At 37.7% G+C, this 18,345-nt stretch overlaps 1 protein-coding gene across 3 annotated transcripts in view; it reads left to right on the forward strand.

Annotated features, from left to right (window-relative positions):
• Positions 1–18,345, forward strand: part of HACD4 (3-hydroxyacyl-CoA dehydratase 4) — a 37,965-nt gene that overhangs the window by 16,881 nt on the left and 2,739 nt on the right. For all 3 annotated transcript variants that reach the window (XM_072596669.1, XM_072596668.1, XM_072596670.1), the window contains exons 4-5: positions 10,601–10,713; positions 16,192–16,298. In XM_072596669.1, coding sequence (XP_072452770.1) covers positions 10,601–10,713; positions 16,192–16,298 — 220 coding nt within the window. The remainder of the gene's footprint in view (positions 1–10,600; positions 10,714–16,191; positions 16,299–18,345) is intronic.

An 18,345-nucleotide genomic window follows, 5' to 3' on the forward strand; every position in this document is an offset into this window, starting at 1 on the left:
AGTGGTTACAGACAGAGACATTTGAATATGAAATTACTCCCACACCAATAACCAGTCATTTCTTCTTGATTAATATATGGCCAATCTCATTTTTAATATTTTTATTAAGTGCTCACCACAAAAAGTATCTGACATACACGTGTTGACTTTTGAAAACTCTCTAAACCCTAGCCTCCCTTGTCTCATTTTTAATCACAAACCTTATTTTACAATACAAGTAGCATAGAGTCTGAAGGATCATAAAATCTAACACTTTAAGGGATCTTAAAGATTATATCCTCAATTCAGAGATGAGGACATTGAGGCCAAGAGAAGTTATTTTGCCCCAAATCACACAAATAAAAGGTATCAGAACTGGAATTTGGATCTAGGCCTTTTGCCTAAATCAGGGCTATTTTCATCCTTTTCTCTCACTTCCTACCCAAAGAGCCAACACTCATCATCACTCATCCAAAAGGAAGACCTAGGGTTTCAAATCTCTAGACCCATCCTCCCCAACAGCTCCCTGAGAGTTCCCACACTTGGGCAAGACTTAGAAGCTTAGTGGGAGTAACATTTCACTGAGTTGGTTAGAGACTTGAGTTCTCACTGTGGAATAAAATCTATCTTATGGCCTCGGCTCCAGAAAATGACCCATGCACCCTCAGTACTGTGCAAGACACTGTCCTTTCTTCTCCTCCTCTTCTTTTACCTTTTTCTATATTTCTTCTTTCCTTTCTTCTCTTCTTCTGACTTCTAGGATCTCTTTCCTAGAATGGGTAAAATGCTGACCTGTAAGGGATCAAGAATGGAAGCAGAAGCTATGGTGTAGAGGATCTTGGTCCTCGATTAAGCAGCCTCTCAAAACCCATTTGGTTTTTTTTGAAGAATTTTTTAGGATGAGACTTTTATATTCTACTGTTTATCCAAAATCATGAAAAAACTAAAGGCAACAGATCCTCTTTGATGATTTCTGACCACTTTCATAATTTTTTGCTGTTTTTTTCTTCAGCCTACCTTTCCAATGTTCTTAGTAGACTTTCAGAATTTTCTATATTTCTTCATCTTTCAAAAGATGTTGGCATGGAAACTACAATAATCTTCAAGCACTGTAAGATATGATGAATTGTCCCTTAAATTTCATCTTCTTTGTTTTGGGTTATTGACGAAAACTTGTGAACAATGCTTCCAGTTGGCTACTACAGCTTTGTGATTAGTAGTTCCATTTGCTGTAAAATTATCATTATGGATATAATTCAGTTGCTCAGTAGTGTATCAAATGGTTACTTATTGGAAAAAGATCTTAAATTCACAATGAGAGAATCTGGGAACACCTATTCCTACGTGCACCTGAAAAGAAATAACCTTTACTACAATGTCTGTGGAGTGGCCATTCTCCCTTGAAAACCTAGTAACAGAGAATCTGCTGAGGCAGTCCATTCCACTTTCAGAGAGCTCTAATTGTTAGAAAGTGTTTCTTTACATCAAACTGAACTTCGACTCAATTGTTTGTAGATCAATTCTCTTGAGCAAAAGAGAAAAATATGAATCCTATTAAGAGTTTCAGTTAAATTAATATTTGATAGGGAGTCTAAAAACTATTATGCTTGACAAATTGTTGTTGCTATTACTATCCATTTAGAAGTGAAAGTCATACTAGGTGCCATACAAGACTGGGAGTTGTTTCATATTTCCATTTCTTTCTTGGGTCTCTATGACAAAAAAAATCCATTACTTCTGGTGATGTTTCTTCGCACTGATCTTCTGACATTTGACAGAGCCTAATGCTTTTTCAGGGTAGCAGGATCTGGAGAAGCTTCTATTCAGCAAAAAGGGTCTTAAGAACTCAAAATCCCTATCATAGCCTCATTAGTTTACAGAGTAAGACATTTGTAGAGGAAAAATAGTACAGGAGAAATTCCTGGATGGTATATATGTCTATGTGTATGTATGTGTGTATATATATACATATACATACATGCACTAATATCATATCATATATACATGTGTAATATATAACACATAATGTGATATAATATATATAATATATGACACATAAATGTATAATATATGACACATTATACAATATAGTAATATATACATATATAATACACTATATATAATTAATTATTAAAATGTTATTTATGTGCAGAGGAAAGTAATTGGCTGATTGTTTTGAAATGACTGAGGTACTTGCTCAAATTTCACAGAAGTGAAATAACTTGGACCACTCCCCCCCCCCCAAAAAGATACTTTCAACTCCCTACAACTGAAATATTATTTTCTTTCAATAGTAAAATACAAGATATTAAAAGAGATTTGTGCAGCAATAATTCATTTTTATTCACTGTTCGCATCCTTAACTTCAATTTCCCCAGAAGTCAAATGTTTAAAATGAAGATTCTTTTACTGCTATAATTTTAGGCAGCCTTTGCACAGGCTGTTCCTTTACCTGGACCATCTCCCTCCTCATATCTGGCCTTTGAGACCCCTAGCTCCTACTAAGGCTTAGCTCAAGTGTTATTTTCTACAACAGACCTTTCCTGATTCTTCCAGTTGTTAAGGTTCTTCCCCTCCCCACCTCCTAAACTACTTTTGGTGTCTATTTTTATTTACTTTTCTCTGTTCATGTTGCTTTTCCACTGGCAGAAAATAAGCTCTGTGAGGGCTTTGTATTCCCAGCATTTTACACACTGCTGACACATACTAGCCATTTAATAAATGTCTGTTAAATTTAACTACATAATCGCTATATTTTAATTTTGGTCTGTTTTAAATTTAATTGTCTATATTAAAATGTGGCACAAGGAACAGTGAAAATATACACCTTTCTTCATTTTAAGATATATTGCTAACAGGATGCATACAATACATGGCTAGTTAATATCTAATTCAATAGATAATTCAATATCTAAATCGATAATCAGTATACTGTATCTCCCAGCTAGAGAGACTGCCACTATGCACTGTATCAATGGCTTTTCTTGGTTTTTCTGTTTCAGTGTTTGGGAGAGGAATTTGACCAGAATGTGGTTTAACTTGTAGCTGAGGCACTGAATTGGTCTCAGAAATAAATAAGTTGGCAGAAAAGTAGATTGATTTAATAACTTGCCTATCCTAGCAATGGATCTAATTTGTTTTGTCATTGCACAATAACATTCAATGGTTCTGTAACCACTGAAAAATCTGTTTCCTTGTCAAACTAATTTTTGTTGCATGTTATTTTTCAGATCCTCTGTGCACTCAGTTCAATGACTGTAGTGAATGGGTTCCAGCAGAGCTATAACTAGCAATTTTGGTGTTTGGGGGGATCGGGATGAAACACAGCCTGGGGAAAGACCAAAGGGTGGACTATGTTAATGGAGAACTCCCTTTGGGAACAACTGCCCTCTGGCATTCAATGTGTTATCCCATAGTTTCTTTGACTAATTATTTCTGCTGAATGCTAAGCTTTGTCTCTTAAGCTGAAGTTCTGATTGCCGGTGTTATTAGTTTGTTTTTGTTTTTTAATTCATTGTACAAAGGCAAAGTCTCAGTCACCCTGTCTTAGTTATTGTCTGGGATGCATGACCAAAATGAAGAAACATGGGTCGACTTTTTTTTTTTTTTGGACCCAATCATTTTTCATTATACAGTTTCATCTTCTGTCTTGTAGGACATTTCTTTGGCTCCATATTTATCCCCACTAAGGAACAGATTAGGAGCTCAGCAGTTTTTCATTAGTCTTTATAAGAAGAAAGGCATGTTGAAAAATGTAAAGTACTTCCCCTTTTCTGAAACAGGGTGGGTTTTTTTCACTTATTCTGAACCGTAAACAAACCATAAACATTATCCTTAGTGGAACTGCTCCAGCCTTGTTTATTAAGAATAGCTGTTCCCATTTAAAGGGCACTATACAGTTTCCTAAGCATTTTCCTCAGAACAATCTTATGTGGGCAGATAAATATTAATATCCTCATTTTGCAGAAGAGGAACTTGAAATTCAGAGAACTGGAGTCACTTGCCCAAGATGACATGACTCACTGTGTGTCCGAGCTGGAATCTAAACCCAGATCTCCTGACTCCCAGTCCCAGGTGCAATGTGGTACATAGAGAGAGTGCTCTGCTGGGCATCAGGATGACCTGAAAAGCATCCCATGGTTGTGGCTCTGTTTCATCCAATGGTCCCCAAAATAATATTTTCTACTCCTTCCTTGCCCCAAACTGAAACATAATCCCCTATTTTAGGTTAAAATAGATTGACTAATAACTTTGTGACCACAGAGAAGTCACTTAATCTCCTGAGTCTCAGTTTTCTCGTCTGTAAAAATGAGATAATACCTATAGTAGCTACAGAGCAAGATTGTTGTGAATTCCAAAGGGAATAGTGTATTCAAAGTGCTTTGCAAACTTTTAAGTGTCATGTAAGTGCTGATTATTATTGTTATTTTCATTTCAACAATTCTGCCTCCTAAACAGAACAAGCTCTTATAGTGCTGGACTGGGAATCAGTACCTCAGGTTTCCACATCTTCCTGGCAAACTTATAACCACACCAATCCTAGCAGTTCGGTGGTGCTGCGGAGTTAGAATAAGGAAGCACTGAGTTTGAATTCTGACTCATACACTTATTAGCTAAGCAACCCTGTGCAAATCGCTTAGCCTCTCTCAGCCTCAGTTTACTTCTCTGTAAAAATCAGGATAATAATACCACTTAATCAGAGGGCTGTGGTGATGATCAAAGCAGATCATGTAGAACTCTAAAGCACTGTGTAAATGGTAGCTATTATTTTTATGTTTACAATTGCATCAGAAATAAACCCTAACAAAAGAAATAAAGATGAATTTAGTTCCTAGATTTTTTTAGTAATTTTAATAAGATGTAGGCATTTTGTGGTTGAATTACAGCAGTGGTTTTTCATATCCTTAGCTATGGTTAAGCATAATATGAAAATCCTGATATATTTTGTACCCTTGTTAGATGTTTTATTAATATTCAGTTTTGTGACTTTTGCTTCAAAATCTTCTCTAATTTTCGGTAGTTTGTGTGTAGTTGTTTGAGTCAGAGTGTGTCGCTATGGTTAGTTTTGACTGAACCTTTGAGATTTAATTAAACAGTGGGGAGGAGGTGAGTGATATTCTAGTCTAAAGGTGGAGGAATACGTTTTTTTCAGTGTGATGTATGGGGTCACATCTGATGGCCTTGGCAGTGATCAGCAAGATCCAAATGGGCTCTGCCAGTAAGGCTGGAGTGCTTTCTTCCTTGGATGGGCTTTTGTGTAGATCTAGTCTCCCAGCCAAAGATTGTGACAGGGAATGAAGACAGGGGAGGATTTTTGATTCCTGTTGGCAAATAGACTAAACATATTTCATTAATGTTTTACAGTAATTCAGCACAGTTTCATATGTCAGCTGGAGGTCTACTTAATGTGGCACATGTGGAATTCTGCCTGGAATTCACATAGGGCACACGACAAGAATCTCATATAGTATAAGTTCCTGCTTTTTTGTTCACAGTGATTTTAATGTGCATAAGAGTCATGGGCAGAATATCAGATCACTTGAGGGTGATTTGTGCATATGTTTTATGTATTTTTATTTTAGAATTCTAGTGTTCAATAGCCCCGTTGAATTGTGGGTAATATGTATAGAGTTGATTCATACTTCAGAAAAATGAAACCTAGTCTTGCATTCCATTACACAGATTTCTTCTGAATATTAGCAGCCAGCCTCCTAATATTCATGCAAATCACAAGCTAACTGGCAGAACCACCATTACCATCATCACCATCAACAGCCCATTAAACAACCATTCATCACCACTGACCAAACTCCATCTTTTACGTGATCAATACCTGATACCTCAATGAATTGATGCTGATTTGTAGCAGGGAAAAATGCAAATATGTCATGGATTTTATTACTGTCTAGAACTGAGTAGTAATCCAAACAGGAATGAACAGTTCCTTAAGGAGCTTCTTAGCAACAGTGGTGAAGCCTTCCCTCCACCATAAACACGTGACAGTAATAGCAAGAAAATATTCATAGGTACAGCTATCTTCATGAAGTCTACCTGCAAGTTCACAGATGCTTCCCATCATCAGAAGTGCATCTCCAAGTCTCAATACAAGGGCACTTGTGAGCCATTTGACTACTTGACTCATTAGTCCTTTGGGCTAACTTTTAAAATCTTGGGCACAACATACACTGCAGATTGGTGACCTTACTTTGTGTTAGTGTATGTCTATGATGATCTTCAAGGACTTGGGATTTCCCAAACTGTCAGCCCAAGGACCATCTAGCTGCCTACTATGAAACCATCTCAGCAGGTGGTTTGACATATCCGGTGATGAATATTGCCTATTAGTGTGTACCTTTGTCAGCTGTTTGACAGCCTTTCCTAGTGTGTCTTTGGACTTGTGAGCTGTCTCTTGGGACCGTGGCTCTCCTTAGCAGAGCCTAACTTGAAAGGTGGCTAGGAGAGAGAGCAGATGCCCTTGAATAAGCCTTTTGCATAGAACTGAGATAGGGAATAACTTAAGCAGGTTCTAGTTTCTTCTAAGGAAAGTCCAACAAATGATATGTATGACCATTATTGTCCCTAGACTTGGAAATTTCTGGACAAATGAAGCTATTACTTCGGGAATGAAAACTCTAAACAATTCTTTGAAGAAAGAACATATACTTTTAATAAATGAGGATGATTATGGGGGAGCTCTTCAATCCCTTAGATCTAAAGAAGATCACTCGCAATGGAATCTCTGATTTGATTAGTCTACAGAATCGAAAGTTTCTGTGTGTTTTTTTAAATGGGAAAACCAGGGAAATGACTAGTCTTTTATTGAATTGAAGAACACATTACAACACACCTCAAGGAAAGCAATCCTGGGGCTCAGTGGCTAAACTGGTGGGGAATCAGTTTGTAATGGGTTCCGTAGTTAGGGCAATGCTACACCTCACCTTTGTGAAGTCAGAAGAAGACTTTACTGTTGTCCTCTTCACAGATGCATCCCTCTGTTCACTTGTCAGTGATGGAAGGGGACCAGGTTGGGCTCCTCCTCAGTCCCTAGAGCTGCCTTTGGGGCTAGCATATTGTATGGATTCAAATCATTCCTTGCAGCCATCATAATCTCTCTCTCCAAGCCAATAGGCTTCTCCTTATCATGGAACAAGAAACCATAGGCCCACATGGCTTGGACCACCAGTGCTCAGTGCCCTGGTGCCCCAACATAACATTGAAGACATCACATCTGAGCCAACTATATCAAAAACTTCAATGGATTAAACCAAGTCTGTGGCTAATCCTCTCTGTTTTTTCTTCTTTGGATAGGAAAACAAATGTTCATGTTAATGGATGTTTGTCAAGTTCATCATAATAAAAATTCAAATAGTTAAAAAATTATAATTAAATTAAGTACAAGTAGAATTTATTAAATGTTGGCAAGATGAAATGAGAAAATCACTAAGTCAACAGATGCTACTAAACAGACAGAGTTTCCTTAGAACTTTGTAGTCTATTCATCTAGTACCAGCACTGTCCTTTTTAGTCAAAAAGGATGATATGGGAGAAGTAATCCAGAATGTATATAATTTATCTGAGGACTAGTATGTCAAGGACTAGTAATTAGTAATGTCAACTACTCAGTTTCCAAAACCTCTACACCTGATTTGTTTTATAGTAAAGAAAAAAAAGACTAATCCATTACTATGATACGCAAGTAAAAATGCAGGATGATTGAGTTCCCCTTTCTAACAAAAGTAGGGGCAAATGCTAACTATTCTTGTTCATGTAGCAAAAAGTAAGTGGAGGGTGCCAGTATCTGCATGGTTACTTGAAAATAATAGTAATAATAACAAATAATCATTGGTTAGTGAACATAAGGCAGAATGAGCAATAAACATTAACCTATAAAGCCAAGATTTGAAGTATCACTTTTTTTAAAACTATAACCACAGTTTTCATATGAATTGAAGACCTTGAAGACCACTGCCAAGGCTTCTTGGTTTTTAAAATAGCGTTGGGGAGATGCTCATAAATTAAAGCCAATTGATGTTTCACCGTTAACTAAGAAGTTGTGGGAACATAATCCACCAGTTTAGAAAGATGGCTTAATATGAGTGTCTGAGGGACACAAAAGAGAATCCTGTAATTTAATCTGAGATCAAAATGAGGGTTAGCTTTTGTCATGTGAGGAAATTCATTTTTGAGCAAAATAGGCATTTTGTAAGTAAGCACTTTACTAAGTAAAGTAGAGTAAGTCCAAGATTTATTGCCGGGACTGACAAATTGTGTTCGTTGAAGGTGACAGGTTTGGGACTTATATCAAGGTTCACTGGTTGGTGAGTCATGCGTTATTAATAATGGCAAAGAGTAGTAGTATAGGTGGCTCATGGGGGGATGTGTGTGTACATTTATATTTACGTATATGTAAACACACAAATATATGTATGTATATATGTATAATTTTTTTCCCCAAAAAAGGGGATCAAAGTTACTGAATTAAGTGTGGATCCTATTCAGGCCTTCACTTGGTAGTTACTGAATGCAGTTAGTACTGTGCCTGCAAGCAGGCTTATTACAAGGGTTGGTACAAATGGAAACATTACTATGGGAAGGGTAAAACCCAATTTCCAGGGCATGGACTCTGTTCTTTAATTTATTTAACCTCTCTAGAATGTAGTATAAAGGGGAATGCAAAGCTTTTTGGAATTGGATTTGTAAACATATTGAATTCTTCAATGAAAGTTTGATTCCTGTTTTTCTAGACACAAGGCAATTGAAAGGCAATTATTAAATTACATCAGTGTAACTTATCAGATATATTTCTTAAAGATACGATGGGATATAGATAGTATACTTGTGCTAAGATATCACATACATTGGGATAGTAGGATTGGCTGAAAACAAACAAGCAATTATACATGGTTTATTAGTAGATAGAATCAGGAAGACTGAGTTCAAATTCTACTTATAGATTCTTAATAGCTAGGTGACCCTCCCCAGGCCATACTGCTGACTCCTCTCCAGAGGATTTAATCTCCCATGCCACAGAAACCTCTTCACCCTGAAAGCTTCTCACACTAAAGGTATTCTCCTAGCCATGTGGTCTCTTGCCTTGATGGCCTGGTTCCTCCCAGAGCTTCCATTCTAAGGAGGAGGCCCAGGCAGACCAGTTCTTCAATTCTCTCCTGGCTGCCCAGCTGACTCATCTCCATAGGACATTTTTTGTCCTGGACCTTTGCTTCCCCTCCTTGCCCTTTTCATTTCTTTTTTAAGTGTTGTCTTCCTTCCATTAGAGGCAGCTAAGTAGCCCAGTGGATAGTAAACCAGAACTGAGGTCCAGACTCAGATACTTACTGGCTGTGAGACCCTGGGCAAGTCACTTAACATTTGCTTCAGTTTCCTCATCTGTAAAATAAACTAGAGAAGGAAATGGCCAGCCACTTTAGTATATTTGCCAAAAAACCCCAAGTGGGATCATGAAGAGTCAGATGCTGCTGAAAAAAATGACTGAACAACAACTTCCTTCCTTTAGAATGTTATCTCCTTGAGGGCAGGAACTTGTCTTAATGTATTCCTAGTACTTGGCACAGTGCCTGGCATAGAGTAAGCTGCTTTAGTAATAGTGTCTTGTACATATATTCCCGCTGTGTAACTTAGGTAATTCTTTAGGTAATATGTGAATATTGGCTTACAATAAATAATAATAATTATAATGGAATTGTGGGTAAGATGCTTGGATTCATAGAAAATGCCTGTCAGCACTGTAATTTTGAATGCAAAATTGATCACAGTAATGTGGGGAATATTAGGATTGAAGTATATACTTAGGAACAAAAGGTAAGTATCGATGTGATTTAAAGGAAGGAAACAAACATTTATTAAGTCACTACTCTGTGCCGGTCACCATGTTAAGCACCTATGACATGTATCCTATCATTTAATCCTGTTATTATCCTCATTTTGCAGTTGAGGAACGTTAGATAGAAAGAGGTTAAGTGACTTGCCTACAGTCACACAGCTATTAAGTTAGATTTGAACACAGGTCTTCCTTACTCCAGTGCCAGCATTATATACTTCACAAACTAGATTATTAAAGATGACAATAAGGGAAGCACTCTAGTTCATATAAAATATAAAGTTTAAAATTTTTTTCTTTATCATTTTTTATTTTTATATCACTTTCATTTTTTTAATATATCCTTCTCCCCTCTCCTGTCCAGAGAGTATTCATATTCCCATGTAATAAGAAAAAATAAAGAGGAAACACACACACATACACACACACACACACACACACACACACACACACACAGAGTTGAGCAAAACAAGTTACCACACCCATTATCTGACAGCGCCTACCCATTACACACCTGTAAACCCCGACCTCTATCCCGAAAGGAGAAAAGTACATTTTCTTGATTTCTTTTAAGAGACAAAGTTTGGTCATTATGATTAGATAATGATGTTTCTCATCGTTACATTGTTGTCACGTATTATTTTTTATAGTTCTCTTTATTTTATAATTATGATTTCAAAAAGAGGATTGAAACTCTGGATGTAAAAATGAAAAAATCACATATGTAATTTGGCAGAATAATTGTCCCAAATTCCAAAGTTCATCTTCTAATTTCTCTTACAGCTAACTGAGAGAATAATCATACTTTTTGTGGTGATCACCAGTCAAGATGAAGTCCAAGGAAAATATGTCGTGTGCGTTTTATTCTTCCTCTGGAATCTATTGGACGTGGTTAGGTAAGAACTCAGAATGATCTTGAAAACCAAAGCCAAATTGCTTGGTATGGGAAAAGCAGTTTTACATGCTTACATTTGGTTATTTTGAATAGGACAGAAAAACATAACCCTTATGTGAATTATTTTATCTTGATGTGAAAATGTATTTTTAGTGCTTTCCATAATGGGCATATCAGAGATAATTAAAACCTCTCAAGATATTGCAAAAGCAAATCACTGCTTTCAATTTTCCAAAGCAAACCAGTTTGGAAAAAAAACCAAAAAACCTCACAGCTGTTTCCTAATGAAAGGCATTCCTCACTAATGCTCTGGTGCATGCGGCTTCAATAAACAAATCATGGCCTTTCATTACATGTTTCATAGAGAAATCTAAAACCAGGCTTCTATTAGTTTAAAAATATTGAAAATATAGTGTCTCATCTTCCTAGTACAAAAGAGCCTTCTTATTGCATGGATTATTACAAGTATTGGGGGAAAGAAAACTGAACTAGGAAAGTTGAAGCTAAGTTCTTGAGCTTACCATTCATTCACTGTGTCATCTTGAAGAAAGATACAACATCTCTGAGGCCCTGCTGCCTTAGTTGTGAAATGAGATTTCACAATGGGTCCATGAACTTGCATGGAGAAAGTGTTTTGTTAACTGCACTTCAATACAATTGATCGCCTTTAGAATCCTGTGTGCTTTATTTTGCTGAATCAAGTCAACAAGCATTTAGTAGTGGCTTAATATAGCCAGGTACTGTGTTAACAATCCAAAACACAAACACAAAGAGAAAGATAGTTCTTGTCCTCAAGGAGCTTAATTCTCGGGGGAGGGGGAGTAGGGGTGGTAAAAACAAAAGAAAAGGAAAGATAGTGAGGAAAAGACAGAAGAAAAAACCTGGATAGTCAAGAATGCACCCTAGAGGTGCAAGTAGACATGGCATCCTGGTCATCATCCTCAAAATGGAGGTTCTGGGAGGAAGCAGCCAATTATACAAGGAGGCCACAGGGGTGTGAAGTCCAGGGGCGGAGGGAACTTCCAGGGGGAAGAAATCTCTTTGACATAGTAGAGAAAGTCCAGGAGAGTCATGAGTACAGCCTAGAGAGATTATCAGACTGTCAAAGGGTACTATTTCACAAAAAAGTGGCGAATCCTTGAACAATATCATTTCTTCTTCCAAGCCTAGATATTTAGATTCCTCCAAGCATCCATCCACCCATCCATCCATCCATCCATCCATACATCCATACATCCATACATCCATATATATGTGTGTGTATGCACATATTATATATGTGTGCATATATGCACATATGCATATATGCAGACACATGTGTGTATCTATACGTATGTATGTGTGTATATCTATCTTTAGATAGGTAGATATAAAACATCTGATATAATGAGATGAAGTCTCACCAGCAGTGGCATAAAGAGGTTCTATGTAACTCAGTTTGGAGTGGTATGTAGTTATATTTTCTAAAATAATTAGCACCTCAGTGGCCTAACAGTTCATGTATTTTCCACCAATAAGCAGTTTCCTTATTACAAGAAGGATTGTTTCCTAATAACAGAACAATAGTTTTTTCAAATACCCAGTGGGAAAAATGAGTATTTCTCTCTCATATTAATAGCTAATTATTGTATTAGGACAAAGGTTTTTCCCTTTTTCTACTTCCTCATCCAGAAACCAGCCAGTGTGGGAAATTTCTCTTAAAGATTTACCCAGGCTGAGATCTAATCACATAGTAAAAGAAATTCTAAGTTTAGGTTAATGGGTATATGCCTGTTCACTGTTTACTCAGACAGGTCTGGGTAAGTGTTGATTTTGTCAGACAAGTGATGTGGAAATTGATAAGTCTCTTTGACCATGCTTTGGGTGATCCAAGTCACTTACCCCAAGACCCTTATTGTAATATAGCACAGTCTCTCATTGAAACATTCATTCTCTCATTAATTGTTAATCCATCAGAGTTCACTGCCATCCTCAGGAACACCCCTCTTTCTAGAGCATATGAACTGTGAGCCCACTACCATTAGGGGTCTTTGGTCAAAAAAAGAGATGGCCAAATCACCATCTTGTTATGGCATAATGCTGGTATTATTAATAAAATGATTAAATTACCCAGAAATTATGTCTCTTGAACCCTTTTAAATGTTACACCAGTTGGCTTAATTAAATCCATCTGATTCAGTTTAACTCACTTATCTGATCCCTCCTCTCTGTGACAACTCTTCAGACCGCAAAAGCTATCAATCACATCCATCCTTAGTCTTCTCTGGGCTAAATATAGCTAGCTATTTCAACTGATTCCTCAGAATATTCTCTTCATTCTCCTCACCATGCTTGTCAGTCTCTTCTGAATATGATCCAGTCTATCAATGTCCTTCCCTGCTCTTCTCAGATCCTTCCCTTGCTAGATCTCAGATCAATCTCATTTCTTGAGGTTAAAACGATTCTCTCCTGGGACCAACCAAATCTCCAACTCTTTATCTCCTTCGCTGGAATTCCACTTATAAGAATTCCCTTTCTTTTCTAGGCACAGAGCCCCATCAACTCAACTTACTTTTATATTTGTTCTAGTTTTTAAGCTCTTCTTTATGTAAAATACTTGTGGTCAGCTAAAGTATTCTCTTTTGGCTATGGAAGGATTCTTAAAAGCTATATATCAACGTGTGTGCCAATCTTTTTGCACATTCCCTTGTTACCACCCTCTCCTATCTTTTCTGGAAGATTGCTCTATCTCTCTATTCTTCAGTCTGTCTCTATCTACTGGTTCCTTCCATGCTGCCTGCAAACACACCCAAGGCTCCCCTATCCAAGTGGAGAGCAGTCAAAACCCACCCCATTGAGTTCTGATGCCTTGATTAGGTACAAACACAATTTTTAAATTGAATAAAAAAATCAGAAGAACTGAGGGAATAGTACCCATGCATTTTCTTGTATCAATCAAAGTCACCGTGGGAGACATTAGGCCATGCCTTCAGCACTTGATATAAAAGAGAGAAACTCTCAGAATATGGGAAGAAGTAATTCTGAGTACCTGGATTTGAGATGTTGAGGCAGACATGGAGCATGAAACGACATGGACCTTATAGGCTATTCTATTGCCCCCAGTCTTGAAATGAGCTAATTATTGTAAAAGGTGTTACATATATTTTTTAAAAATGTATCCCCTCACTAGACCCTACTATCCCCACAAGTTATTATCATATATAGCTCCACCCTTTCTCATACAAACTCTTAGGAAAAACTATTTAAATACATTGGCTTTTATTTCTCATCTCGTGTTCCACTGAGTGGTGACTCCTTGTTCTGGAACGCCATTTCCAGAAATCTCCAGCCATTCTTTACTTCACTCTTTCCTCTCTGGCTGCTCCCTGTCAAACTCCTAATGCCAATGGCTTGGCCTCCAAGCAAGTACCCTTTCCTCCCCATCAATGCTTCTAGTTTTGGAACCAATATCAAATCAAGCCCTGATGATACGTATTCCCTGATGGCCCAGTTCATGGTCTCTGTACAGTGCCTCTCCTTGGCCACCACTCTCTGACATGTCTTATTTCCCCGATGGAATGTAAGTTGTATCTCTCATATTTAGCATTGTATTTAGCAAGGTGGCACAGAGGATAGAGTGCCAGGCCTGTGGTCAAGAAGACTCATCTTCTTGAGTTCAAGTATGACCTCAGATACTTATTAGCTGTGTGACCCTGGCCAAGTCACTTAACCCTGGTTGCCTTGGTTTCCTCATCTGTAAAACGAGCTAGAAAAGGAAATGGCAAATCACTCCATTATCTTTGCCAAGAAAATCCCAAATGGGGTCACAAAGACTCTGATATGACTGAAATAACTAAACAACAATAATAGTAAGTAAGCACTTAATGAATAGCTTTTCACTCATTTGTTCAATAATAGCTTACATTTTTATCTATTCTGGCTGGTGTTTATTTTGGTTTAATCTCCAGCTACAATTCTTGAATTAGGGTTTTGTGCCTGTAATGGCAAGTTTTTGTTTTAGTGCCTCTGATTGAATAATGTGATTAAAGAAGATCTTCCTACCCATTAATGGACCTGGGAAGATTTGTAGGAAAGCCCACACCTTTTGTTGGTAAGGCATTGGTTCTCGAGGGTTGCGATGCCCTCTGGGTCTATAAAGAGTATAAAGACTCTGAGGCGCAGTTTTACTTTGGGGTTTAGTTTTGGAAGAAGGTTTGTGTGCCAGATAAGACTCTGGGAAGCCGCTAAGCAACTTCCTGGCCTTGAAAATCCAGATGTTGGTGCTTCCCTCTCACGTATGTATGTAATGGTCAGACAGTGGGATCTGTCTATTGATCTATGATGTATGTATTATGTCAGACAGTTGGAAGCCCTGTCTATTGATTTTGATTTCTCTGTATTTTCTCTGAAGTTCAGGGTGCTGACTTTTTCTCCTAAACTAAGTGAATGATACACGTGCTTGATTAAAGTGATTATTGACCCCCTCAAAAGTTGCTTTCCTTTTAGAAATGCAGATCTAAAAACCTGTGATAGTGGGCCCCCCTGTGTATGTCGGGGTGCTTGCTTTTATAATACCCCCTGCTGGACTTTTGGGAGGGGGGTCAGCCCTATCACGGTCTCACCATGGATTCCCAGGGTTCTTGTACTAAACTCTTGAGGCTAGCCCCCCTTGTATAGATGTGATTCTCTGGCATCTCCAATTGAGTGTTCCTGGGTGGCACCACGCTGGTCACTGTCTCTTTCTACTCTCCTGAGCTTCCAAGAATCCTGCCTTGGGAATTTGTGGCCAGCCTAGGGCTTCCTCAGAAGAGCCCTTTGCTCTCTTACTGCTTCCAAACATAGTCTCAGAAGTTACATACATGCCATCTATGGTTGTGTTGGTGCTCATTTTGCTGGAGATGCCCCTTTTCCAGTGGGCTTTTGGCTGACTTTTTATACAGTTCAGGTTGGAAGAAGTCATTTACTGTAGTTTCTCATTAACCTTCTTGATCATTATTCAATCTGATACAAATTTCAGGGTTTTGCCGGACCTGGTGTGAGGAAACTGGCCTGGTCTCTTGTTCAGATAGCAGTCTTGTCTAGAAGCCTAAGTACTGTTTAAAAGTTATGGCTTTTAGTCAATAGAACATGAATGTAAATTGAGGGGGGGAAACCTCATTTATGTTCTATCATTTTCTTATTGTCATTTATTTCAAAATAAGCATATCCATCCCAGTAGAATGGTTGAAAATAAGGACATTTGGGGAGTTAACATGTTTACAGCAAAAGAAATAGATTTTGTTTCTTAATTTCAGCGATGTCTATATGTAGCAGTGAACTATAGCTAAGCAAAATTGATACTTCTTAATGTACTGTATCAACAGAAAGTAAAGTTAATAAAAATAAAGTGACACATTCCAATCGTACGTGTAGATTTAACAAAGTAGCAAAATATTTCCTTATCCCTTTATCCTCTAAATACCAAACCAAAACAAGTTATGACCATACTTTTTCCTTTCAGATACACATATAGCATGTTATCCATGGTGGGAATTTACTACCACATTTTGACATGGCTCAGTCAAACGCTCTGGATGTTCATTTACCCACTCTGTGTTCTTGCTGAAGGTAAGGAAACAGCAGTTTATTTTATCAACATATTTCTTAGTGCAGTCTAGTTATCATAGTTGAATTTTCTTAGAAAATTAGATAATGTTTTGCCTACATTTCTTTCATTCAGCCCCGTCTGTCCTGGCACATTCCTTATCTTGTTTTACTCATACCCAGATTCCTTGGTCCTGCTAGAAACAAAATGCTTTCCGATAAGCAAGACCGTAGATTTTTATAATCTCAACTTTGTACAATCACCTATGTTTAAGGTAAATGCCACTTTAGTGCAAACAGCCCAGTTAACTCCATTTGTAAAAATAAAAGGACTGCAGGTGTAATTTAGAAACTAGTAGATATCTATCTACTTTTAGGAAGGCAACATAGAATGAATAGAGTGCTAGTCTCTCTCAAAAAGACCTGTGCTCAAATTTCATCTCTACCCCTTACTAGTAATATTATTTTGGGCAAATCACTTAACTCCTTATTCTTTTCATCTGTGAAATCGAAATAATCAATTCAATAGCACCAGTCTTACAGAATTATCATGATGCTTCTCTAGACAGCCTCTCTCACAGACTTCAGTGTTATCGTACCTTTAAGAGAGAAGGAATAGAATCTTGAGGACTGACAATTTAATTGACTGCTTGAGAGAGTTTAATTGTCATGGCTAAGGGAGTCTGTGAAAGAGACTGATGACTAAGAGAACTGTTTTCCTGAGGAAACTGCAGTTAATTGTCATAAAGTCCAAGTGACTTGGTGGGTTGTGTCATCCTTGAGGGAGTCTGTTAGAGACTGAGTGAGAACTGAGTTGAACTCTTACCCTGTGGAGCAGATACTCTGAGGAGAATTCTGGAGACATTTCACAGATACGCCTGAATTGTTGGACTGTAATTTCAGTGTCTGTAGAAGAGTCAGCAATCCAAGAGAATGATTAGAGGTGACTGAGGTCTCATAGTCAATTCGCTGTTGAAGTGTGCATACGTGTGTGTGTATGTGTGTGTGTGTGTGTGAGAGAGAGAGAGAGAGAGAGAGAGAGAGAGAGAGAGAGAGAGAGAGAGAGAGAGAGAGAGAGAGAGAGAGAGAGAGAGAGGGGCAGACTCCAGAGGAGCAATTTATGTATGTACATATACACATACATACACATAGCCCATGTATGGCCTCAGTCTACACTCTCATGCTTTAAATCTGGCTTCTTACCTTACTATAATTCCTCAAATCAGAGCCTCCCTAGTACATAATGACTCATATTTACCTCATGAGTTAATACTCAAAATATCTTTCTGTTAGGTGTGTTCAGTAATCCTTCATAATCCTCCCATAGTTACTTAATTTATGATTCTATCAGTTATAAATTTCAAGATTCAAAAAACCATCCCTTGCAAGTGAGCTGATGGACCACAATGTTCTACAGCCTTTATTAATCCAGTAATTTCTCTGCTTTCAAATATGCCCTCTTAGTGCATAAGTCTCTATCTGGTCCTCTGAATAGTGCATGTCTTTCCTCAGCAATTTGTCCGAAAGACATGAGTTTGTTCACAAATAGATTCTATCAGTGTTCTTTCTGTACACAACTGCTCTTTTTCTGCCCCTTTTCAGCAGTCAAATTGTTCGCATATGAATGGGGTGATATCTTAACATATCTTTACTGAAGGAGAAGAGGCTTATGAGGATAGATTTTTTCTTTTTTTAATAAAGTCAGAGCTAAATAAATGAGTTTATAATAGTCAGAGCTACATAATTGAGGTGGTTCATCAGACTATAGCTTTAGAGCTAGAAAGCAGAGGCTACCTATCCTTTTTTAGGTAAAGAAGTTCAGGAACACACAAGTTAAATGATTTGTCCCTAATAGTGAGTGGCTGGGACAGATGCGAACCCAGGCTTTCCCAGCTCCAGGTAAATCTCCCTATCCACCACACCATGCTATCTCTCACTTTTTAAATTTGTGGTAAGTGATTAGGTAATACAGAACATAACCCTTGATTGAGAGAAAGGATATGGTCATGAGTCAAATAGTAGAGTGAAATGTTTATTCCCAAGAGCATCTGAGAGATGTTGCTTTTGTAAT

The sequence above is a fragment of the Notamacropus eugenii genome, chromosome 3 (genome assembly GCF_028372415.1).
Source record: "Notamacropus eugenii isolate mMacEug1 chromosome 3, mMacEug1.pri_v2, whole genome shotgun sequence".
In the NCBI taxonomy this organism is placed as follows: domain Eukaryota; kingdom Metazoa; phylum Chordata; class Mammalia; order Diprotodontia; family Macropodidae; genus Notamacropus; species Notamacropus eugenii.